At 36.9% G+C, this 26,222-nt stretch overlaps 1 protein-coding gene across 1 annotated transcript in view; it reads left to right on the top strand.

Annotated features, from left to right (window-relative positions):
• Nucleotides 1-294: 294 nt before the first annotated feature.
• Nucleotides 295-26,222, top strand: part of LOC132379500 (phosphatidylinositol 3,4,5-trisphosphate 3-phosphatase and dual-specificity protein phosphatase PTEN-like) — a 114,649-nt gene continuing 88,721 nt past the window's right edge. Inside the window, exon 1 of the mRNA XM_059947459.1 lies at nucleotides 295-1,239. Within this exon, the coding sequence (XP_059803442.1) occupies nucleotides 1,161-1,239 (79 nt within the window). The 5' untranslated portion in view covers nucleotides 295-1,160. The remainder of the gene's footprint in view (nucleotides 1,240-26,222) is intronic.

Here is a 26,222-nt window from a genome sequence, read left to right on the forward strand (position 1 = left end):
ACGTGATCTCCGCAAGTAGTGCGGGCCGTGCCACTCCGCCGCATCACTAATTTTGTAATACTGATTTAATTCCTCCCCCCCCCCCCCCCCCCTTCGCCTTTCAGCCTTGGCGGAATACCGGAACGGGCAGGACTCTACCTCAGTACTGTCTGCGAGCGAAGTGATGGGGCCGGCGCTGTGGAGGAAGCAAGTCTGATGGTTGACGGGAGGGAGAGCGAGAAGGGCAGTCGGAGCGCGCACTATGTTTTAATAGGCGGAGCGTTATTTTTCCCTGGCTCTCGAGGGCATTGCGCTTTTTTTTTCCCTGGGAAGCCATGATGGAAGTTTGAGAGTCCGGCGGCCGCACCGCCTCGGAAGAGCTGGAGTCGGTGCCGTGCCTGTGGCCGGAACTGGAGCCGTGGCCAGGGCCGAGCAGCGGGGGCTCGTCCCGGGAGCGATTGGCTCAGACCTACAGAGCGAGGCGAGCGAAGCGGCGTCTGGCTTCCTGCTGTCTTTTCCCCCCACCGACAATTTGATGGTTCATTTTGAACGCGGAGCGGTTTTGAATCCCGGAGTGTGGATTATATCTGACGGAACAAGAGGAGGACCGACTGCGGATATATAATTTTTTTAAAAAATATACATATATATTATATATATGTTATCTATATATATAGTTTAGAAAGGCATCTGTTTCGTTTTAATCCCTGAATTTCCCACCACCACCTCTTTTCTTCCCCCCCCCCACCTTGAACCACGGGTGAGGGTTTTTTCCCTCTCTCCTCCCCCCCGGCCGGCGGTAACGGCGGCGGCGGCGGCGGAGGTGATCGTGGAGGAGGAAAAATCGCAGGAAGAGACAGTGAATGTGGCGACCGCCCCCATCCTCCCCTTATCCTACTCCTCCTCCTCCTCCTCCCGCACTGCTTTCACTTTTACCCTACGGATTATTTCTTACCCCTCCCCCAACTCCTTCGATGGTGATGTGAAAAAAACCGGAGCGACCCCCCCGCGGAGAATATTAACGGGAGGCAAACCAGCCCATCTGTGTGGGTGTATGTGTGTGGCTTGGATTCGGTGTGTAGGCCTCTGTCTGACAGTAGTCGTAATCTGCTAGAAGCCAAGAAACCAGTTCCACATCCACCACTATAACCACCACCTCCTCTTCTGTCGGAATCACAGACATGGCTTCGAGAATCAAAGAACTTGTCAGTAGGAACAAGAGGAGATACCAGGAAGATGGATTCGACTTGGACTTGACATGTATCCATTTTGATTTTGGGGGTGCTGCTGGGGTCGTGGAAGGTGGGTTAGAAATGCTATAGGCAACCTGTTTCTCTGATCCTTAATTAAGGTTTGATTGAGGAAATGCAAATAAAACCAAGCAGTGTTTAATTTTGGATGAAAGGAGTCGAGACTGGATGTGGTTATTTTATTCCCTACTTTGTAAATTATGATTTTGCAGCTCTAGGTAGTATCAAGAGACTGCATATGCACTTCTGGGTGAGTTCTTTAACACTTAAATATTTTTGTCAATCTGTGCATTATAGTTTAATTCATAATGCCATTGTGAACATTGTATTGTGTGCTAAGGTGCTTATTGTGCAGATATAGAACTACCATGCAAAGCTTCTGCAGGAGGGATGCATACTGTAGGGAGTAGGCTAGGTCTTGGCCTAGAATAGAAATGGTTGAAATTGAATATCAAATATGTGTTTCAGCCGAAATACTCTGTATGGCTAAATACTTTCTAATGCTGCTTTGTGTTGTAGGACTTTTGCACCACCTTTTGTACAATTGAAGGGAGTCACCTCACAATATTGGAACAGTTACTTTGTTCAGCTACTCTTTCATATCACTGCTTTGAAAGATTTAACAATCCTTGATTTCAGTTTCATATTGAAGCAGTACTGCTACCTAATGAAGTGCTTGTAAGAATATTTTTTAGAAATTCATTTATTTGCTTGCATGTAATGCAATTATCTTCAGACTTTTTAAACAAATGGTTTCAGTGCTTGCCATTGCTGAACTTGACATACCTTTGATCACGGTTTTGTAGTAGTTGAATAGCAGTAGAAGGATGTCTAAGAGGAATTCTCCAACCAGTTGATCATAATATTGGAACTTTCTAAAATTGCTGTCTGATATTGTTACTTTTAAGCATATTTCAAATTCTCATAATATAGCTAATATATGTATTTTGTTAGATTTAAATTATATGTCCTACAGTTTTTAGGCAAATTATTTGTTTTTTAATGTGCTGAATCCTCTTTGAAACATCATGTAGTAGCTCTGAGGACCTGTGTCCATTGTCCAAGTAAGTAAACTTCTTTTGTACTGATCTTGTTAGTGAAATGCAAATATTTCAAACCTAATCCAGGACTTCAATGTGGTTGTATAGATAAACCTACGCACTCTGGCACCTGTTATACATTGAGTTGACTTTGTCCACTTTCATAATGTTTCTAGTATAAAAATGTTCTTGAGATGCAGTATTTTTTGCATAATTCAAGTATGGATGTTTAAAAACATTTATAAATTTTGTAAATGAAGCTGCAGAATTCGAAGTATTTTCTGCCCCATAATTTTGATGATAATTTAGTTTTAAATTGCTACACCACTTTATATTTCTTGATCCGTCATAAAATAAGTATATTACAAGTTGAAACTTTAGCCCAGCTCCTTGTAACCTGACTGGTGTCATACCATAGTGATTGTTCCCTGATCATATTTCTTTGAGCAAGAAAATTGTTCTTTTTGAGTATATAAATGCTCCTTGATCACAAAAGGGTCCTGAATTTTCCATAAATTCAAAACGCTGTCGGCTGAGAATGTAAAAAGGTTAATTAGCGACATGTTAGTATAGACTGTGGTTAATTTTAGCTGAGTCTTGTTTAGAATTAGTTAATTAGTATAGACCTGAACTACAGATTCAAAATGTGCAGGACCACAGGAGCTGCAGAACCACAATGAGTACTAACTTTTAATCTAAAATCTGCTGGAATAGGACAGTTTGTATTTTGCCTTGTAGATTGTACAAATCCAAAATAAACCTAGTTTTGCTCTTTGCCATCATGATTGGAATGACTGGTCAAGTAGAATTATGTCTTAAAAATTAGTACTTGAGTAGTTAATACGACGGGAGTAACAATGTGGTAGTTTATAGTAAACATAGCAAGTATTATGATGTAACTTGCCCTGCATGTATTAGTACCCTAGATTTTCATCTATAATCCACGACGGTATGAAATGTGTATGGTTTAACTGATCTGCTGCTGCAGTTTAAATTTTAAAGTACAGCATCATTCCCTTCAGTCACTTGCTGTGAACCTTGTGACCCATGATGCCTTCAGAAAAGACGTTGCAAACTTTATCTGTGAGATGTAAGGAATAACCAACCTACTTTCTTAATGGTGCTACGCAAAGCATTCCAAGAGTGAGATTTTGGCTTTGTACTTTGTATTTCTGTATCAGCATGGCTTTGCATTTAATGTTTCTGTCTTCAAGTTGGTGTCTCTTGGACTTGCATTTAGGTGTAAATGTTGGGTTGCACATTGAGAATGTCATCCGGAACACCACATTGCTGTAATAGCTTCAGGTAGAGTTTGATAATTTCATTATCCTCTTCAAAAAGCAGCAGAGTCTTCAGAGACAGGATTGATATTTCTCCAACCTGCATTGTAAAGTTGCTGTTTATTTTATTGTTAGTAGGATGTTTCTATGTTTGAACTTATTTATATCTGCTTATATAATTAGATTTAATTATATTTGGTATATGAAGTATTTAACTTTTGTGGAAAAGTAGTCAAATTAGTATTTCATAGTTGTACTTGAATGTTTATGTAAAGTTTAACAAACTGGATCTTGGGTTAATGTTTTTTTGGAACATTTGAGTATTGAATTTCGGAAGTAAGAATCGTATGAGAGTTGAGAGGAAAGAAGGAATGGTGAAGCTTGTCAATGTAATCCAAGGATAGGTTACTGTGTTGAAAGGCAGCAGTGTACATTGTGTATGTTCATTTAACTTTATACCTTAAGGTACTTTTTTAATGTTCATGGTTTCTAAAGTGAAGTGGCTGGTTTTAGGATGGCATAATAAAGCTTTTAAAAGACTTTTGAAGATAAATGTCTTCAGGTAAAACTTTCAGTAATGGATTACAGCATTTTGTAGCAGCATTCTCAATGATACTTGGTGTTTTAGATGTAATTTTTTTTAGCTTTTAAGGAATTTTCTCAAATACTGATCATGATTGTGTGATTCTTCGATAGAAATTTAAGTTCTTTAGAGTATTTTCTTGATGTCTGTTGGCAGTGGGCCAGAAATGAGATTTGAGTTTTGAATAATTTCTGTCCCTGGCCTCAGTGAAAAGGTTATTTTTTTCCCTCTAAGCTGGCTCATTTTCTGCTGTAATTCTCCCCATGCACAGTTTATTGGAGATTAAAATTACCTCTGTGGATTACTTATCCAAGCAGTAATTTGGGAGAAAGGTGGTGCATGTTCAGATTAACATGTATAGCTCTACTTGAGTAGTTTTTTTAACCACCCTGGCAATCAAGAGAAATTAGGTAGTTTTTGTAGATGACAATTTCATCATCTGTAGCAAGGTGAATACAATTTAGCGCAATGTACAGTTAGAATAGACTTTGGTTCTGCCTTTGTTTCTTCCCCACTCCCCCCCCCCCCCATACTATGGATTGTTGTCAACCAACTAGTCAGCGATGTGATTTATAAGGAAAATTATTTTAAAATATCTACATCTTATCGTTCCATAGAACATCCTAATAGTCTTTTGTCAATGCCTATCACAGTTCTGCATGGAGCTATAGACAGAGACAGTTGGTGAATTGCAGTACTTTTTAAAAAGCTCTAATCCTTATCCATTAGAAAATAAAATCAGAGAAAGGTAAGGTAAATCATTCAGTTACAATGTAAGTAAAATGGATTTGTATGGTTGGAAACATTTCCTTTGAATGTTATTATTCAATCTAATTAAGTTCTGAAAGAAAATCTTGCATCAGAATAACAAAACCAGTGAATCACTAATTGTAGTTTTGGTAGATTGCTTTTTGTTTTTTAACTCTGCAATATTAAAGTGAGAATGCATCAGGAAATATCCATTGTACCAATTATAATAGGCAACATTGAGTAAAGCAGCAAGCTATGTCAGATTTCAAGATTGACATTGATCTGTTTGGTTTGGACAAGTAAAAATGAATGTCTAATGAAAATAATATGAAAGAGCATTAAACCTGTTCAATCCGGACATGATACTTCCTTAATACCGATAAAAGGGTATTCTTATATAAGGGTACTCTTTTACATCAGCAATTTTTCACTTGCAAAACTTTGATAGGTTCTAAAAAGAAATACTTCATGCTATCTTACAAACTTTTTGGTGTATATCCAGCCTTCCAATTATCCATTAGAGGCAACTTTTCCACCATAAGTTTGTACTTCAAAACAGGCATTCAGTGTTTTCTTTATGAAACATCTGTGTTCAGTGAGTTCATTTGGATGCCCAAGCCTTTGAAAATGTGATGTCATTACATTTTCCTCCTTTGGGCCTTTATTATTTGGCCAAGTGAAAGGGCAAAAACTCAGCAAAGGTACTTCGAAGCTTTGTATTTTTAGTTTTTATTTGAACTAACTACTATACAGCTGAATAATCTATTCCTTTCTAATCTATTTCCAATTCCTTTTGTTACTGTTTGTAGATTTTCCATGTTTTGCAATATAAAAACATGCAATATGAGTATTTATATATATTAAGTCTCTCAGGTGACTTGGTGCCCAAAATGCATTGAAGCCTATAAAGTACTTTTGAAATATTGCTACAGTATTGCACTGTAACAAATCTAGCTAACAATACATGTACAATGTAGACAAATGTAGAACAATATGGAGGACACCAAATCATCTGTTTTCAGTTAGATTTGAGTTAGATCATGTGTTTTTGGAGGCGTAACATGAGGATACCAGGGTGAATGCTATAACTTCAACTAGTACAGCGAGTTTTTGTTTTACATTGATAGGGTAAATGTAGTGCACATTGTTACCTTTGAGCCCATCACCTGAATACGAGTACAATCACTTAATCTTATTTGATGCTTGTCATTTTCTGATCCATAATCCTAAACTCTATAATGCAGCACGATTTACATTTGTATAGAATTAAAATATGCCTATGTCATATTTTTTTCGAACTAAGTTTCTATAGTAAACTATGATAGGATTTGGCAGTGGTTTAGGCCTGTTGCAAATTGAAGGTCAAGTTACCTTTACGAGGGAGCATAATGAGTGAATTATAGAGTAACTGTTTGAGGGAAATTGATAAATGCCATCTCCATTCACACAGACCTAAGTTTGAACCTGTAAGGTTTGCTGGATTAAGATCAAAACCAGCAGGGAGAAGAAGGCAATGCAAGTAAATATTTCACACATTTAAATGTAGCAGCAAGTTTGATGGCAGTGCCCACCATTTTGCTTTCTAAAACTTGTTGGTCTGAAGTATGGCAGTGTGCATTTTTGTCGGTTGACATTTGTGAAAGTGCCATTGCATGCAGTTCCTTTTTAGAAGGTGGAAGTAACAAAGCATGTTCAGGCTTCACAATGTAAAATTAGTTTTCTGTCCTGTGGGTTAAAAATAAGTTTCATAACCATTCCTGTGTTTATGTCTGTTCTTTCTTTATTAAGCCTCATATCCTTTGTATTCTCTGAGGTGTGCATAGGTAGTACTGGGTAGCTTACTGAAATACTTGTCTGCTGCAGCATCCATTAAACTACAGCTATCTGCCTAAATTGGGGAAAAGAAAGCATATACACTTATTGATTTTGATAGTTTGACCATGGGAGAAAATAGTGTATGTTGACAAGGATATTGAGACAATTCATCTCTTCGTGAAAGTACATAACTTTCTTTGCTATCATTTATTAATAGCTGTGTAGACTGATTGTAAAAATTAAATGAAAAAAAAAATCAAGTTTCTAGTTGCAATACTGAAGCATTTTATGTCAAAATAATTGGTCTTTGGTGCACCTCTAGTTCTAGTTATTCTTATTAGGAAACACCTTGGACATTCAAAACAATTTGGGATTGGAGATTGTTATTTATTGTTGGGTCCACTGGAGGTAACAAAATCCATATTGTTAATGAGAAGTGTCTTTCTTGTGGCTGTGTAAAGTCCTATGAAAAATTATTCCCTTTAGCTTGGCATTGTGGGCCAAAGGATCTGTTCCTGTACTGTTTGTGTTTAATCCATGAGGTTGTTTTAGATCTAATTTCGGGCTACCATAAGCTAAATGTTAACACAGAACATTTTTTTCCATATTCACACTGCACCTTGAAGGTGTAAGATTATCCATCTTTTTTTATTAACATGCTTAGTTCTTCTCTGGTCCTTACAGAATTCAACTTGGAATTTGAATCATTGCGTTTGTGAAAAGGTCTGTGTGATTTTAAAAAATTACATTTGAACGAGTGGATGAGCAATTGATGTTGCATTGATTAATCGTTTAAATTCAAGCACCTAATAGATAATTTTGACACCTGTAATTAGACCAAGCATGTCCAGCACAAGCCAATCGTTACTGGTTGCAGAGACAGTTGGCAGGTGAGCATTAAGGATTGTAGTGATGGACCAGATGGGCAAAGTAATCTAATGCATTAGGATGTGGTTGTATATCTATTGAGTGTTAAGATCATACGTCTGAATAATAAAAATTATAAATTATTTAGCATGTGAAATACTTTGCACACTTTATAGGAATTTTATGCATTTAGTTTATTTGGGATCAAAGGAGGATAATCTGTTTCAGTATTTTAGTAGAACAAATGATTGTTTTCAATGCTTTCATACCAATACAACTAACTTAAAATGAATTTAATGGCTTTTCTGTGAAAAAGGTTGTGTGCTGAATGATCTGCCGTGCATGTGCAAGACTACAGTTTTAAAATCATAACAGTACTTTAGATGATACATTTTTAGCAATTGTAAATCAGCTATTATGAGGTCGGTATCTTAAATTCTTCCGCAGTGATTTGAACAGTTTGAGTTGTTTTCAATTCTGCATTAGAAAGTAATGATCAACATCAGACAAATATGTAAACATGAGGAAATCTGCAGATGCTGGAAATTCAAACAACACACACATAATGCTGGTGGAACACAGCAGGTCAGGCAGCATCTATAAGGAGAAGCGCTGTCGACGTTTCGGGCCGAGACCCTTTTTCAGGACTCAAACAAATATGTAGTCCAGTTCATTATTAATAAGTTGGTTCATAGTTCAGACAGCTGTATAATTTGCATGTGAAGTATAAGGGAGTGTAAATGCAAAGCTGCTAATTAGAAGAGCACATGCTCCTAATTTGTTTATAGAGCTTTGTTCATAATTTATGTATATTATGAATCTTTGTGTGCATTTCCTATTACATCACATTTCATGTCACCCTTTACCTCATAAATTCAGTTTGCTTATGTCAGGCCTGTGTTGGCACTGCAACATTAATTTTATTAATATCTGTTTTCATATATCATCTTTTTGTGTTGATGTTGTCTTTGTGTACTGACGTAGGTGCTTCAAAGGGGGAGAATGTGAATAGTTTAAAAAGGATCAAAACTTACACAAGTATCTGATTTGAGAACCAGCAAGTGATCAGGAAGGCAACTGGTGTGTTGAGCTTTGTTACAGTGGGATTTGATTATACGAGTAAAGGTACCTTGCTGCAATTCCATAGAGTATTGATCAGACTGCACTTAGGGTATTTTGTACATTTTTTTTGTTTTATCTAAAATCATAGTACATGCCTTGTGCAACTAAGAATCCTCAGACTGTTCCATGGACACCAGTTTTGTGGTATGAGAGTAGGCTTGTGTTCTCTGGTGGAAAGAAGGGATATCAGTGACATTTTTACAATGACAGCACTTTGGAAGTAGGGAAGATATTAGCTATAATAGGTTGCTGTCTCAGAATAAGGCAATTTAAGACGAGATGAGGAGAAATTATTTTATGATGAGCAATGTGAATCTTGGGTATTCTCTAACCTTAAGAACTGGAATTTCATTTATTCAGATTAGAAATCAGCATTTCTGGATTTTAGGGATGTGGGGATAGTGTGAGAAAATAACATTGAAGTAAAAGGTCTCACTTGAATATTATAAATGATAAAATGATTTTGAAGGACCAAATAACCTATTTGATTTCTTAGTTCAAACAGTTTATGGCTTGTTACCGCAGTTGATTTAAGATGTTTTACCCTATGCTCTACTTGCTCTTACATTTACCCTGTTCATAGTTACTGTTCGATAGGTTTGCTGAGAATGCCCGCAGGAAAAAGAATCTCAGTGTTGTATGTAGTGACATAGATGAGGGGTGATTGATAAGTTCGTGGCCTAAGGTAGAAGGAGTCAATTTTAGAAAACCTAGCACATTTATTTTTCACCCTCCTAGTGTTGCCACCATGTCCTCGTGGACCTCCTTGGTTAATGAGCCCGTGAGACAGAGGTAGCGGATGACTGCACAAAGGCTGATGTTGTCCTTTCTCTCAGACAGTGCTTACTTGCAGTTTTCAATTATCTGAAACAAATACCACAAACGTTATTAATTTCAAACTTTCTGCATAATCACTCAGAGTTGAACTGCACGTGCATGTAACGAGAGCTGTATAATTCATTTGCTTCTACCTTAGGCCACAAACTTATCAATCACCCCTGCTGTGGACCACTTCTGGAGGTCCAAGATGCTGACTTCACAAAGAAGGGATCCATGTGCTCCATGACCACTGGACAAAGCGTGTAAATGTAGGAAGGGACTATGTTGAAAAATAAATGTGCCAGGTTTTCTAAAATTGATTCCTACCTTGGGCCACGAACTTATCAATCACCCTCGTATGTACTCTGATAAAATTTACTTTGAACTTTGAAATCCAATTCTAGTTCTTATTTCTTTGGAGGTTTTAAGTATAAAGGAAAGTTTAAGCAGCCCAGATAAATTCTTAAGAATGGGCCCATGACACTCAATGTAGTTTGAAATAAAATTTGCATGAAGTCCACCAGTGTGTAAATTGATTGCACTAATTTTCAGCAGGAAGTGCTCAGTGGATGATCCATCTCAGTCTCCTCCATTAAACCCAAGCATGATAGATACCATTTTTCATCCAGTTTGATTCACTCCATGTGATTATTTTTTTTAAAAAGGCTAAGAGCAATGGATGCAGCATACGCTGTGGGCCCTGACAGCCTGGCAATTGCACTGTAATCTCTTGTTCTGGAACTTGCTATATCCTTGGCCATGTTCTAGTGCAGCTGAACCAATGGAATCTACTTGACAATGGAGAATTACTCAGGTACGTTCTGTCCTTTTAAGGTGGACACATTTAACCCAGCTAGTTACTACCCCATTAATCTATTCCTGATTATCAGCATGGTGGTGGAGAGGATAATTGATAGTGCTGTCATGCAGAGCTTGCTTAGCAACAGTTTGCGCACAGTAGCTCTGTTCAGGTTCTGTCAGACACTTGGCTCATGCCCCTTTACAGCCTTGCATTATCAGTTGCATTATTTGCAAGTTTGTTTCTTGAAGTAGGGCAGAATAGTATACTGAACTTAGATTGTGCTTAAATACAGGTCCATCTGCACTAAAACCTTTACCACGATGATAAAGTCTACGATGTGGAGTAAAATTAAGTGTTGGTACAAGCTCACTTCACTTGCTCTGGATGCGTATGCTCTGCAAGGATCCCATAGCTAAGTGTTGAATGAGGTGCTGAGATTGAGTAAGTATTTGTTTAGTTCTATTTCTTGGTTTGTGTTGAAGGGCCTTGATCATGAATCTAGCCTCATCAGCCATATCTAGAAAGAGGGGGATTACTTCAGGAGTACTTAGAGATGCTGTAATTGACAGACAGACGTACTTTGTTGATCCCGAGGGAAATTGGGTTTCATTACAGCCGCACCAAGAATAGTGAAGAAATATAGCAATATAAAACATAAATAAATAAATAATATTAAGTGAATCGTGCCAACTGGAAATAAATCCATGACCAGCCTATTAGTTGAGGGTGTCTGACACTCCGAGGGAGGAGTTATAAAGTTTGATGGCCACAGGTAGGAATGACTTCCTATGACACTCAGTGTTGCATCTCGGTGGAATGAGTCTCTGGCTGAATGTACTCCTGTGCCTAACAAGTACATTATGGAGTGGATGGGAGACATTGTCCAAGATGGCATGCAACTTGGACAGCATCCTCTTTTCAGACACCACCGTCAGAGAGTCCAGTTTCACCCCCACAACATCACTGGCCTTGTGAATGAGTTTGTTGATTTCTGTTGGTGTCTGCTACCCTCAGCCTGCTGCCCCAGCACACAACAGCAAACATGATAGCACTGGCCACTACAGACTCGTAGAACATCCTCAGCATCGTCCAGCAGATGTTAAAGGACCTCAGTCTCCTCAGGAAGTAGAGACAGCTCTGACCCTTCTTGTAGACAGCCTCCGTGTTCTTTGACCAGTCCAGTTTATTGTCAATTCATATCCCCAGGTATTTGTAATCCTCCACCATGTCCACACTGACCCCCTTGGATGGAAACAGGAGTCACTGGTGCCTTAGCCCTCCTCAGGTCCACCACCAGATCCCTAGGCTTTTTCCACGTTAAGCTGCAGATGATTCTACTTGCACCATGTGACATAAAGTTTTCCATCGTAGCCCTGTACTCCGCCTCATCTCCCTTGCTGATGCATCCAACTATGGCAGAATCATCAGAAAACTTCTAAAGATGGCAAGACTCTATGTTGTAGTTGAAGTCCAAAGTGTAGATGGTGAATAGAAAGGGAGATAGGACAGTCCCCTCTGGAGCCCCAGTGCTGCTGACCACTCTGTCTGACATACAATGTTGCAAGCACACATACTGAGGTCTACCAGTCAGGTAATCAATAATCCATGACAAAGGGATCTGATCCAAGTGTGATAACTAAAAAGGGTGTCCCTGATACTGACAGCAGAGAAACTCATTGACACGTGGAGTTCAGTTGCCATTTCCCAGTGGCCAAAGAGCAGCTGCCCTATTTTGTGGATTCTGGCTCTTAGGAGGTACAATGCTCCCTATCTTCACCAGGGTGCAGTTCCAATAAGCACACAGGGCACAGCACCAGTATAGAACAGAATAATGCTCAGTGAAGGTTAGTATGAAATAAAGACTATTATAAAATAAAGCATCATTGGCTCAATAATTTCTCAGTGTCGGGCAGGCAGTGTTGCCTGACAACAGGTGCTTGAATGAGGCACACAATTTCAGGCTGCATTGTGGAAAGAGATTACCATGCGGACAGAGGAAAAGATGGAAAAGATTCAAGGGTGTACCTAGTTTTCTTGAAGTGCAACTACCTCTCTATCTCCTGGCAACCTTGGGTCCATTACTGCTCACAGTAAGTGGGGGGGGGGGGGGGGGGGGAAGGTATGAAAGCAACAAGGTCATGCATCAGGAGCACACAGATTTTAAGTGGCAGAAGGAGTGGACAACCTCTAACAACCAATTTGCTTGCTCTATCTGTGGAAGACTGAGGATTTTGTCCTTGTTAGCCATGTCAAACCAGAAATGGAAATAAGTTGTCCTTGAAGTGTGTTCACTCTGTAGCTATGGATTGGCCAATTTCTGGCAAACGTTTTAAATTTATGTACTTGAAGTGGTGAATACAAATGCAAAAGTAGTCATTTACTATTCCAGGTGAGCCTTTTGTCTCTATGCATAGTTTAGTGGTCACAGCTTATAAAGTATGTGCCCAGCCCTATCCCATAAATGCCTGATGTCACATGCTGCTTATAAATAGTTGGACAGCCATTCTGTGGATTTCAGGAACTGTTAGAAGCTTCACAGTAAGGTTAGCTTGAATATAATCATTTTTTATATTTTTGTAATCTATAATTTCAACTTCATTAAACCGTGACAGTGTCTCTATTCTCAGCTGCTGTATGGGATCTTGGTGTACCTGGTGTAATCACTTTTCCTATCCCTATAACAGTCTACCTCAGTCCTCCTGGTATTTGCTTATGATTTGTATGGGCATAGAAAACTTCTGTATTCCCTTTCATATTAATAACACTTTTCTCATTTGCTACTTTTACTTTTATTTCTATTTCCTTCTTTTACTAATACTGATTCTTAATAGAACAGTTTACCTTGCATCATCTGCCTTTTTACCTTTCCCAACTTTTTTTCCTCTTAGGAAGGAATTTAGATTTTACTTGACACATCTGTTCTTTTAAAAGTAACCCAATGCTACTATTCAGTTCACCAGTGTCCATTTCTACTTTATATTAGCCAGGATCCTTCTCAGCCCATTGAAGATAGCCTGCCCCCAATTTAGCGAGTGTGTTTTGGATTTCTTTTTGCTTCTTCTTTATTAATCTAAACTTTAGCCAATGATAATTGTTTCTGGAGTTTTGACTCACTTCATTCCTCGGAGCAAGATTGAAAATTCCTGATTCCTTATTTGTTGGAAATGTTGCAACAGGAAAATTCTTGTGAACCCTCTTTCAAAAGAAGTCCCTTTCTTTGCCTTTACTCTAATATTTCTCTAATCACTTTTGGGGTGATAGACATCAACAGAATCATGAACAGTTTTAATCATTCTGCAGATTTGCTCACCCAACTCTTGGTTTGGTATTTTGGCCATTTTATCCATTTCTTCAAATCCATTAGTATTAATCGCTAACCTTTTTTAATATTTGTATATATTTTTATTTATAATTCATTGCATCTTTTCTATTGTATCTTGGAATGGTATGTATTGAAACTTACTCTCTATTTTGATTTTTGAGTCTTGTTACATTTCTACAATTGTATCACATTCCCACATGGCTATTTTTACTTACAGTTCATTGTTGTTATTCACCATGCTTTGTCTGTTTTATGTAGATACTTGCTTAAATCAGTGTTACCTTTTCTTTGTAGTGATAAATTTTCTTCCTTTGTGTTTCATCCTGAATATGGTCTGGCATATATAATTTTAAAAAGGCCAATGTGAATAACTAAGCTAACTAATGTAGTCTACACCAGATATTTTCCCCAGTGAAGAATTGACATTAGTATGATCTGGTGATGATTATTGAGTTACAGGCTTTGTTTTTGCAGTTGCATTTTACTTAAGAGCTATGTCATGCATTTATACACTCAGAAAACTGGCAGTAATTTGGCAAGATGTAATGCAGCTAACCTTCAGGAAAATTTTGCTTTGTATCAATTATATTTTCAATATCGTGTTTATATTGAAACAGATTTGGACTGAAGGTGTTGCTTGGCCTAGAAATGTTCTGTTGTTTCCCAACAGTAACTGAGTCAAAATAGTTTAGATTGGGTTTGATTTCTCTGTAAGGAAAGATGGGAAACTGATATCAGTGTGATATTCAAGTACTTTTGGAAGTAGAAATCAAATGCTGAGCAGGTTTTTGTTAGTTTCAAAAGTGATGTTGACTTAATAGAGAAAACAGATATCAGTTGCTATATTATAAATCAAAATTATTTTTGTAATTTTCAAGTTGATCTCTGCCTCGAGGGAAAATACCCAGACTTCAATGATTATTAATTGGTCAAATTTTTACTCTAGTTCATTCTTTAAGAAAAAAATGAAACAGAGGATAGCTTCATGAGACTAACTGATTTGAGTCTCTATCATGTGCGATTATGGTTATTTAATTTGTTCAGAAAACTCAGATTAAAAATATTGTAAGTAAAAGTGCATGCCATTTGACCTAATGAATGCAATTTCATCTCCAAGGTGTCTGCTGACCTTTTTCTAGCTCATGACAGCTTAGATGTTCACAGATTTGAACTTGGACTTTTTTTCTGTGTGACATGAAATCAAATAGAAATTGACCAGGTTTACCCTAAGAGAAAGGTCCTTTTGGAACAGAGATAGGGAGGAATTTCTTTAGCCAGAGGTTGGTGACTCTGTGGAATTCATTGCCACAGATTGCTTTGGGTGCCCGTCATTGCGTATATTTAAAGCAGTGTTTTAATAGTTCTTGATTAATAAGGGCATCAAAGGTTACGGGGAGAAGGCAGGAGAATGGGTTTGAAAGGGATATTCCATGATGGAATGGTGGGGCAGACTTGATACACTGAATGCCCTAATTCGCTCGTTTCTTATGGCGAAACTGCACAGCTTTTATATTAAGTATACCTGGATTAAATTAGAAAGAAATTCTCAGTTGAGTAAAATAATTCTGTACCATCTGCTCATAAATCTTGGGTTAACATTTGCTCCTCTCCATCTTTGCCTCTGAGTGTAGTTACTTCAGTAACCTTCTGCCAACCCCTCTCATTTACTTAAGCAAAATGTGTAAAATTGCTATTGTCATCCTTGTGCTAACCTCTGATAAAACAATGCATGTTTCAAAATACTACTACTTGTTACCTGGTCCCTCTATTCTCTCCAGTTTCTGCTAAACTGTCAACTTACTGAGTTATGCTTTTCTAATTCTGGATTTTGTCTCATCTGTGAATTTGATCACTCAATTGGTGGTTGAGACTTCAAATTCTTAAGGTCTGGAGTGTTGGAATTCTCTATATTTGCCTTCCTTGCTATCTTTTCCCTCCCTTTTAAAATTTCTGTTAAAACATACCTTTTTGACAAGCTTTCAGTAATTTGCCTTGTCCCCATTGGTGGTTTGTTAATTATATTTGAAAATGCTGATGTAATGCTCTCTGTGGGATACACTGGTTTTGTTGAAGGCAAGGTGTAAATAGAAGTTTTCAACATATGAATAAATGAATAAAACAAGCATTTGAATTAGATACTTCTGCTAATTTTGATTAGTGATTTCTGTAATGGCCCATAGTTCATGAAAATAGCATATGATTCTAAATAAAAACACAAAATACTGGCAGAACTCAGGTCTCAGCCTGAAATGTCGACAGCGCTTCTCACTATAGATGCTGCCTGGCCTGCTGTGTTCCACCAGCATTTTGTGTGTGTTGTATCCTACAGTGGGCCTTTTCTGACCGCAGGTAGCAGGTTCCATATTTTAAGATGTAAGAAGAGGCTACTTAATCACGTTTATGCCAATCCATTAACCAATTCCATTCCCTTCCCAAATGTTCCAGTAACTTAATTCTGTTTTTTCCTAAAGCCAAAGCATATCATCCTAGTTTCCATAAGAGAGTTACATCTACGATATGCCCAGCACTGTCCTATCACAGCTATTCAGTGGACTCTGGTTACTCTTTTTCTTCTCAGCCCAGAGATGGGGTGGCAGCAGCTGGTTGTATGGAAAGCATAGAAGACCAAGATACAATTGTTGTCATCCAGTCTCTTATTTTCTCTTTTCAGACAGGACCCCCCACCCCATGGTTTTGATCTCATAATGTTCTTTCCTCCCAATTCCTGTCACTGCTAGGGTGGACAAGGATTCAATGACAAATTATGGCCAGATAACAAAATCACTTTTCATACCAAATGGTGTAAATGTTCAATTGCATATCCATAATACAATTCCACAGCTATTGAGTTTCTTAACTTCACATCATTCATTCTAATATGTCTACTAATTTTAATTAATTGGCAGTTCTTTTAATATTGGTAACTTTTCATTATGAAATGCTGGTCTGAGTGGTACTTAAATGCTACCTCTATCTGTTTGGATCTTGACAATTTTCTCATATTTCTTCATGTGATAAAAGTATTTGGGTATTTTCCTCATTATGGTTCTTTCAAGTGCCTCTCTAATCAATTGTATCTTGGTCTTACATGCAGAAACTGTTCTTTATTCTCTTTGGTGTTCTGCTGTTCTAAATCATTCCTTAAGAGTTTTGTTCAATTCTTAATTCCTAATACTTGAGCTTGGTGTTATCTGATCTCTACTAATTTAATCTTTTATTCTTAGCCTTTGTGGTGCCCTGCGAAAATGAGCTCTGAGTTAACAATTAAAAGGCAATTTGAATCATGAAATGAATAACGAAATTGCAACTCGATGCACAGCATTGTTCATTTTCTTTCTTTGAGGTTTTGGGTAAATCTAAATGTTTGAGTTTCATGATCTACATTTCAAGTTTATTACTGAAGAGACTATTCTTTGCTATAACTTTACAAATTGTAAAACTCAAGATAATAAGTAGCTGTTGATTCTGAGCAATGAAGATATTTAAGGGTTCTATAACTTATGTAAGTTGAAATATTAATTTTGTATGTGATTGGCAAGTTTACAAATCCATGAAACTCATTTATTTCTATGAATGTAGATAAGTAACATGATAGTGAATTAAAAATTTAATATTGACAGGTATTGTATAAGAATGAGCAGCTAGTATAGATACTTGTGTACTTGAAGGGATTTTACTGAATTTGATCAGCATAGTGAGCATTAACAAAGGAAAATGAGTAACACTGGCCAGCAAATTTTTTTGAAAGTGTGCCTTCTACAGAATTTTTGCTGAAGTGTCAAACAATTTTCAGCCAGTATTGATGGATGACAGTTGCCCTAATAGTTTCTTCATAACTAATGGCCAGGTGAAATCTTTCACTATGCTTGTCACTGACTGCACCAAGATTTGCAGGGAAGAAGTCTATGAATGGGAATGCAAAAAACAAATCTTTAGTGACAAGTTGCACTTTATAATTTTGTATGCTTGAAACATGTTGTCGACCAGCTGCATGTAGTTTGGTGCTTTGTAGTTGCCAAGAAAATTATCAGTAACATCCTTGAATATGTTCCATGTGATTTTCTCCAGTTCTATCACGGCTATTCACTGCAAGTTCTTCAAATTGTCTGTCATTGATGACCTGTTTGATTTATGGATGAACAAAAATGCCTTCCTTAATCTTGGCATCGGTTATTCTGGGAAACATCTGTCTCAAATATTGAAATCCTTGTGCCTGGTGACAGTAGGTTCGATGCTTGCAGTCTTGAACCCAGTAATTATGCTTTTGCCTTTGACAAATCCAACTGTTTGAGTTGCTCATTTAACGGAGTGAGTTATCAGATGAGGCCAATTTGATATGAGGGGTTCAAAATCTGTATCAGTGTTGTTTTCCATGCCTGGCTTGCACGTCATGGCATCTTAACTCCATGTCTCTGGTGGCTTCGGTACTGGAAGATTATTGCCATATGTTACAGTCTCATTGCTAAAGAGAGATTGGGATATTCAGTGGATTTCTTGTTTTCTAGCAAGGGAACTAGACACTAGTCAGACAGAAGTAGCCATATCTTCTACCCTCACCATATCATTGGGACAGAAAATGTCATTAATTTCAGAGTACCTCTGAATCCAGCTCTAAAATTGACAGTGCATGTTCCACAATAAATATGAGAAGCTCAGGTTTTGTCTTGGTCACCTATTTTACACCCAAAGTAGAACTCATAGGCTTTCTCAATAAGAGGAGTTGTGCTCTGTCTTTGAGATTTAAATGTATACTTGCCAAAAATATAATGAAGTATCTCGGCTGTTGCAACATTGGTGGGACATTTGCTATCACATATATATTTTTGAAAATACAATTACTTTATTATAATGGACAGACACAATATGCTCTGTGCATAGAGCATGAGCAGCAACGTGATCACAAACTGATATATTTGTAAATGTGGTGCATAGAATGGTATGTGTGTGATGCTTTTATAGCCTTTCTAAAACCTGCTATGCCATGTGGCATCTACCCTGCCTAAGCATGTCCAGGCATGCCTGGACAAGATAGAAAACTTTTCAGCTTGCGTTGCGGTCAGCATTTTAAACTTGAATTATGAATTGAAATTATACATGTAGGTGATTTTAAAAAAGGTGTGAAAGGGAAATTTCATGGTGATTTTCAAGATCAGCAGCCCAAAATCCATAAGATATACCCAAAGATGTTCAGGAAGCAGAATCTTTGTTGTCCAGTGTAATTGGAGGTTTGCAAGTGCAAGAAAATCCTGTGTGAAACACCTTCGGTCTGTCATTCCTGGAGCATATTGCACAGATATTTTAAAAATGATTTCAGTCAAGCCTGTCATTATTATTGAGTTTATTGATTAAAGTGTTTGATGTTGCATGTGCTTCTTGATGGAGTATGTTAATAAGCCAGTGTATCTTTTCATTGAACCCAAACTAGGCTTTTACAAGTTTGCTAGTCATTGTGAAATTTACTGTATGTGTTTAATTTATTTTTTCTGTGCTATATTTTATTTGTCCATATTGTAATGTATTTGTTATCATTCAAGCCATTAATCCGCTATGTATAAATGTTATTCTCTCCCTCTGAGTTTCGATGTTTCTAGTTGGTATAATAACCAAACCCCTTGCATGAGATTCCAGAATTGGGGACTTAAACACATGTAGTTTCCTCAGAAGGTTAAGGAAGTTCAGCATGCCCCTGATGATTGGCTTTTTAAAAATGTTTATAGCTGTACCGTAGAAAGCACCTTAATCCAGATACACCACAGCTTGGTATGGCAACTGCTCTGGCTAATCTATCACACTAACAGCTTCCCCTTCATTGATTCCATTTAGTTTCCGCTACCTCAGGAAAGCAGATAATGTAAACAAGCGCCCCCCCCCCCCCACCCTAATCATTCTCTCTTCTCCATTCTCCCATGGGCAAGATCTGCAAAAGCCTGAGAGCACAGCCAATCATCACACTGAGGGACATCCTTCATCACTCTATCAGATTTTTGACTGGTGCTCTCAATTGCTAAAAGATGAATCGTTTGAACTCTTCACCTTCCATTCGACCCTGTTGTGGCCCTTGCACTTGTCTACTTGTACTTTTTCTGTACTACAACACTATATTCATTTTACAACCTTGATATAATTATATGTGGAATAATCTGGATGGCATGCAAAACAAGTTTTTTCCTATATCAGTACATGACAAGAATAAACCAATTCCAATTATTTTAATTGTTTAGATTTGTGGATCTTGCTTGCTTTCCTGACATTCTGAAACAGTTATTGTAGTTACCTATATCCGCTTGTTCCAGGTCTTTCTAACAAAAAATCTATCCTGCAAATTGTACATTGAAACCTGAATTTAATTTGTTTATGAAGTTGAATATGATTTTGCAGACTGTGGAATGTGCTGGAGTGATATGTTCTTTGTTCAGATAGGATCTGTTCCTTTGGAATTGAGTTTGCTTGTTTATAGTAAATTATCATAATTTTATAATTGTCCACAATTCATTGGATTATTTTGTACATTGTTAATCTGCTTGTATTTTATCACACCTGAAAATTTATACTGAACTTTTAATGCATCATGAAGCAGTAGGCTTGTATCACTTGCAGCTGGAGAATAAATATCTGAGTGTTTTATTTTGGAGGCGTTAACTCATTTAGAACTTCCAACAAGTGTCTCAAAGATTGTTACTTAGAGTGACATTAAACATAAGATTCCTGTGGAAAAAGACATTTCACACGTATGAATGTCAATAAAAATAAATGCATTTATGAAAAAAACTCAGCCAGTGGTGCTAAATTGAATCCACCACTTTGGGTCGGGTACCATGCAATTTACCCTTTTTGAAGTTTTTACCCTTTTTAAAATTTATTACAAGCCAAGTCAAGATTTTTTGGTGAACTTCATTAGTAAGATTTCTTAATAAATGTAGATTTATGATTAATGTTAGATTTGCAGAAATGTAACTGTATGATTACAGGAGTCCAATTCTAAGAAATTTGAATGTGGAAGCACAATTTCTTTTTAAAAAATTTAATGTGTAATTTATTGAAGATTAGAATATTAAATAACTTTAACGTAATGGCTTTATTTTGGATGGTGGAAATTTACATCTGTGCACTAATAAAATGTCTGAGTATAGATGCACTGTGATTTGATATGAGAGCCTTTCATAATATAGATGGAATGATATATCTTGAGATGCATTAAGACACTTCATCAGTGATGTAACCCGTGGTCACAGGGTGTTTTGGGTCTTTCAACATCAAACAATTCCAAATCTAATAGAGGCCTGTGAAATACAGCAGCATTTTTAAAAAAAATTACCAGTTTATTGTTTTGTCTTTGTGACTAGGAAGGGGGAGTGTACCAATTCTGAATAACTTAAAAATTGTGAAATGATATAAAACTGCAGTTAAATAAAGAGGGTAAGATGCTAAATATTTTAAACCTAGGAATGTTTTGCAAGGTGAGACTTTTTTTTAAGGTCAGGCCATTGAATGCTGGAAGTTCATTTGAAAAAATACTGAACTTTTGCATTATTTGTTCATACTTTACAGCAATTTTTAGGATGACTGATGTAGCCTTTTTCTTTGGTAATAAAGCATTTAATATTAAATTGAGCTCAAATAGGAATAAATGGGTTTTTAAAAAATTAATAACAAGATTCTAATGATTTTGGTTCTTTGTCCTTCAAACACCTGTTTTGCCCTTTATTAAATGTTGTGCAAAACAGGATCCAGATTTATTTGTGAAGTAAAGTTCTTTCAAGCTAGAGTTCCTCGTACTAATGTTTCACTGCTTTGCACCAGGGCAGCAACGGAATTTGCACAATGGAATTAGATAATTTAAGTTCCAGGAATGTTATACACAATTAAATTTGTTGTAATGAACTTTTATTTTTCAGCAGCATGCAGTCCAAGCTTGCTCCTTTTTAAATATGTAAATAAATGGAGAAATCACCTTTGTCTGGATAAAAAGCAATAATATTGAAAAATGCCAAGACATGCATATGCATTCTTTACCCTCCTCCAACTTTCCACCCCACCAGAACCCCTATCAGTACATATGCCTGTGACCAAATCAGTGATCTTTGTCCATTCCCATGTTTAAAAATTTAAATGATTTTGGCAGCATGGGAAAACAGATTTGGTAAAATTTAATTTCAGCCATGTTCATAAATGTGGTGTTCAGCTTTTCTTCAGAAATAAATAAGTTAACGGTTCAATTATTTAGTCTTTCTGTGGGAAGCTTGTGGCACTGAGATTAGAGTTGAAGTCAGAAATATTTGTACGTTTGTAGATGTTGATAATTACAAATCTCTAATATATTGAGACTTTTTTGGAAGTTGAGATTACAATTAAAAACAAATTTAAAAATACAAACTATGTAGAAGCTGTCCTATCATTTGAGTAAAGTAGTGCTGCCTGCCTGTGTGTGCCAAAAGCTGAATGAGAATCTGTTCTTCGTTTTTCTCTCTCCAGTCCTGTTGAAGGGTTTCGGCCTGAAAAGTCAATTAAATTCTTTTCCATAGATGCTGCCTGTCCAGCTGAGTTCCCCAGCGTTTTGTGTGTGTTACTTGGCTTTCCAGCATCTGCAGTTTTTCTCTTGTTTATGAGCATTTCCATGTTCAGAAGTAGCAATGGAGCAGAAATGACCATTTCATCTCCTTATGTTCAAACAATAAAGTGCTCTTAGATCTGATTCTTTAAGTTACTTTTTTAAAATTATCTTTTTGGATTTATTAAATTTAATATTAAGGTTATGAGCTATATTTGCGACTAACCTTTGTTTGGACTGTTATCCTTATTAGTAATTTAGTTTCTGATGCTCAAGTAGTAAACTTAATAATTTGAGTTTTCCCAACCTATTGTATCTCCAAATTGGTGCTCTGCAGTTTTATCCACCGCTGGCTAGAGATAAGTATTGCCTTGTTTGAAGAGAAGTAGTTCATGGTATAAACACAACTTGACAACATTGGAATCTTTAAAGAAAAAAAATTAATAAGTAAAGCCAATACTCATCTGAGATTTTTTTTATAGCTGGTACAACTTGCATATTCTGTCTTTGCATTGTTGAACTCGACACATAAAATAAGTACAAACTAGATCATCTGCATCTCTACCATCCCAAACCCTTAATGAATTCAGCTCAAAAGTGCAAAGTATTCATCCCTCACTTATTTCTATCCTATTTTTATTGGCTTATTTTGTCATACGTTTAGTCCAGATCTCAAGGCAGAAGTTCACATTGAGACTTTTGACTAAAGAAATGAAAGAAAAACATATGATGCATAGAAATTTTTCTGAAGTGTTACCTATGTATGTTTTTCAATTTTATTAAAAACAGTTGTCGAGGTATACAGTTGGCCAGCTAAATTATTTTAATTTTTCGTTTGTACCAACACATTTAAGAGAAATGTGACAAATTGCACAGCCCTTTTAATGTTAATGTGAATTTTGTAGTATTGAGAAGATGCTATTATTGCTATATTTTGCATGCCATTATGCAAAAGAAAGTGTGCTAAACCTGGCTTTGAAGCTCTTGAAAGTTTTTAAAAAACTGAAACTCAGGGCTGCAACATATTAAAACTATTTGTCTATCTTTTCTGTCACTGCTCTTTGAGTAAATGAGTGATTTCTTTCCCTATTTAAATAAGTAAAACATCAAGCCAGCACAGCTAAATTGTGAGAGGTTATTTTTAAAAGGGTTGCATTTGTAAGAAGGAACAGATTTACAAAAATATTGTTAAACAGCCTGATAGAAAAAGGTTCAGTAGATGAACTTAAAGTTCCTCTTGGATATAACAAGATATCTGTACTGTACAATTCTGATGCCATATGGAGGCTTAAGAGCAGTATTATACTTCAGGAAATCAAGTTAACTGGACGTTGTAATTTGTGGGCAAATCCCTATGTTTTATAGATAATAAGATGCTAGATTACAGATGATGGAGGATGTTAACTTAGTGTGCTCATTTATTGATTTTCACTTTTGATTATGATCATATTACACTGAGGCAAACATGTTGCTGATATGCTTTCTCAGCCATTTTTGTAAAGTTAGAGTATATTCGTGTTGCAGTCAGTAAAATTGTACTTTTCTATCCTGAGTTATGCTGTGCTTGTATAATTAATAAAGATCTTTTCAGCTGCTGTGTCCAAAATAAGTTAGTCATTGTTTTCTTGAAACAAATGAGATCTTTGGAAGCTAAAGGTTTAATCAGTTTACTGATGAAAAGTTAAAACGAAATAGACAACAGATTTATTTGTAACTGCTGAACGAGTTGAGTGTTAAGTAATCCAGAAAATTTGACTGTCAACCTACAGTTTTGTTCATCAATGTGGCGATGCAGGTATTGAACAGTCAGAAAAATTGTGGATAGTTTTTTATTGTATTGAAAACCAAGTTCACAAGTAGGATTACTTCTGAGGGCCGCATGAATGATTCTTTTTAATATTAACCATATACATGTAGATACTTATTTCTTAAATAGAAATGTTGAAGTTTAACTGTCCGTGTTTGGGCTGTTGGCAAAGAACGTATTCGTAGACTATTGTTTATTGACTCCAGTTCTACCTTCAATATTATAATTCTAAGCAGTTTCATCACCAACCCTGAGACCAAGGAGTCAACACCCTACTTTGCAATTAGATTTTCAGGTTCCTGATCAGCAATCAGTAATGAAGGACTGCAGCATCTTTGCCACCATTTTTAACCCTGATGCTGTACAAGATTATGTTCTCAGCCCCCTTCTCTACTCCCTGTGCACTCATGACTGGTTCCAGCTTACCAGGTTGCAGATGATACCACCTTGTATCTCAAGTGATGATGAGTTAAAGTATAGGAAAAAGATGGACAACAACTTCACCCTCAATGTCAACAAAACAGAAGAGCTGGTTATTGACTTCAATAAGGGGTTGATGGCACATGCTCCTGTTAACTTCAGTGCTGAAGTTGAGAGGGTTGAAAGCTTTAAGTTCCTAGGAGTGAGCATCACCAGTAACTGGTTCTGGTCTAACCAAGCAGAATACATTGTCAAGAAAGTCCACCAATGCCTCCTCTTCCCCTGGAAGGTGCAGAAATTTGGCATGTTCCTGTGACCTATATTTTTATTGATGCACCATAGAAAGATTTCCATTCTGGATGCATCATGGTTTACTATAGCAACTGCTCTGTCAGTGACCACAAGAAACTGCAGTGTGGACACATGGAAACCAGCCTCCCTTGAGACTCTGTCTACACTTCTGTTGCCTCAGTCATCAAAGATTCACCCACCCTGGCCTTCACTCTTCCCTCCCATTGGGCAGAAAGCATGTGCCAGCAGGCTCTACAACTATCCCACTGTTATAAATAAGATTATTGAATGTTCACCTGGTACGATAAGAAGGGCTCTTAACATCAAAATCTACCTCATGATTCTGCATTTTGTTTTTGTTTTTAACCTTGTCTGATCTCACAGAATGCAAGTCAAGCTTTTCACTGTACCTCTGTACATGTGACAATAATAAACCAATTCCAGTGTTTCAAAGCAACTTTTCTGTGTTCCTTCCTTGTCTACATTACTTTTCCAGCTCATTTTCAAAGCCCTGTTTGTAGTTGTTGTCGTTTTTTAATGTAAAATTGTCATACAAATTTCAGTCAACTGCTCTTTTTCAACTGACAGTGACTCATGAATTTTGAATTCTCTGTGGTTAATTGTGCTCAATAAAACTCTTGAGTAAAATTACAGGAGAACAATGTTACTTTATTAGAAAAATTTGCTGTTTGCAGCCACTAAATTGGTGCAAGGTGATCAATGGGTATGAAAGATTCTCAGGTTTCACCGACTTTTCTATACTGTGACCTATTGTACATTAATATTTACAAGTTTGTTTCTCTTGTGTAGCTTCTCCATTAATTGTATACTTTCTTGTATTTTGCCTTTGTCCCCAGAAAATTAGTCAGTGCTATGAGCTTTTTGGTCATCTTCCCTATTAAATTTTCAATGCTGCCACTTTTTCTTGGACCATTTTGGCGTCTCACTGGGATGAAAGTAGGAAAGCTGAATTTACAAATATGTCTAGCTGAACACAAGTTTACGATGTAACATCATAGTGTTGGAAGATTTTTAGGCATTGAGGTTTGAGATGCCAATTAATCATTGCTGGTTGGTAGTTTACTACATGCTGAATGAAGCTGTAGTTCATAGCCAATGAACTTGGTTAACAGTGGAATGTGGTACAAATTGACATTTTTATTGATTATATATTGGTGTGAAGTAGTTCAGTGATGTATGTATTTGTCATTTCTACCCTGTGAAAATGTCTGTGGTTATCCATTCGACCTATATCTCATAACTTGAACTCTTATCAAGTCACCTCTCATCCTCTTTTGCTCCAAACAGAAAAGCTCTTAGCTCACTTACCCTGTCTTCATAAGGCACACTCTCTCATCCAGGCAGTGTTTTGGTAAATCACCTCTGCACCCTCCCAAAGCTTCCACTTCCTTCTTCTAATGAGTTGACCAAAACTGGACACACTACTCCAAGTATAGTCTAACCAGGATTAGATGGAGCTGCTGCATTTTCTTCTGGCTCTTGAGCTGAGTGGCCCGGTAACGTAGT

Source organism: Hypanus sabinus, chromosome 22 (genome assembly GCF_030144855.1).
Source record: "Hypanus sabinus isolate sHypSab1 chromosome 22, sHypSab1.hap1, whole genome shotgun sequence".
In the NCBI taxonomy this organism is placed as follows: domain Eukaryota; kingdom Metazoa; phylum Chordata; class Chondrichthyes; order Myliobatiformes; family Dasyatidae; genus Hypanus; species Hypanus sabinus.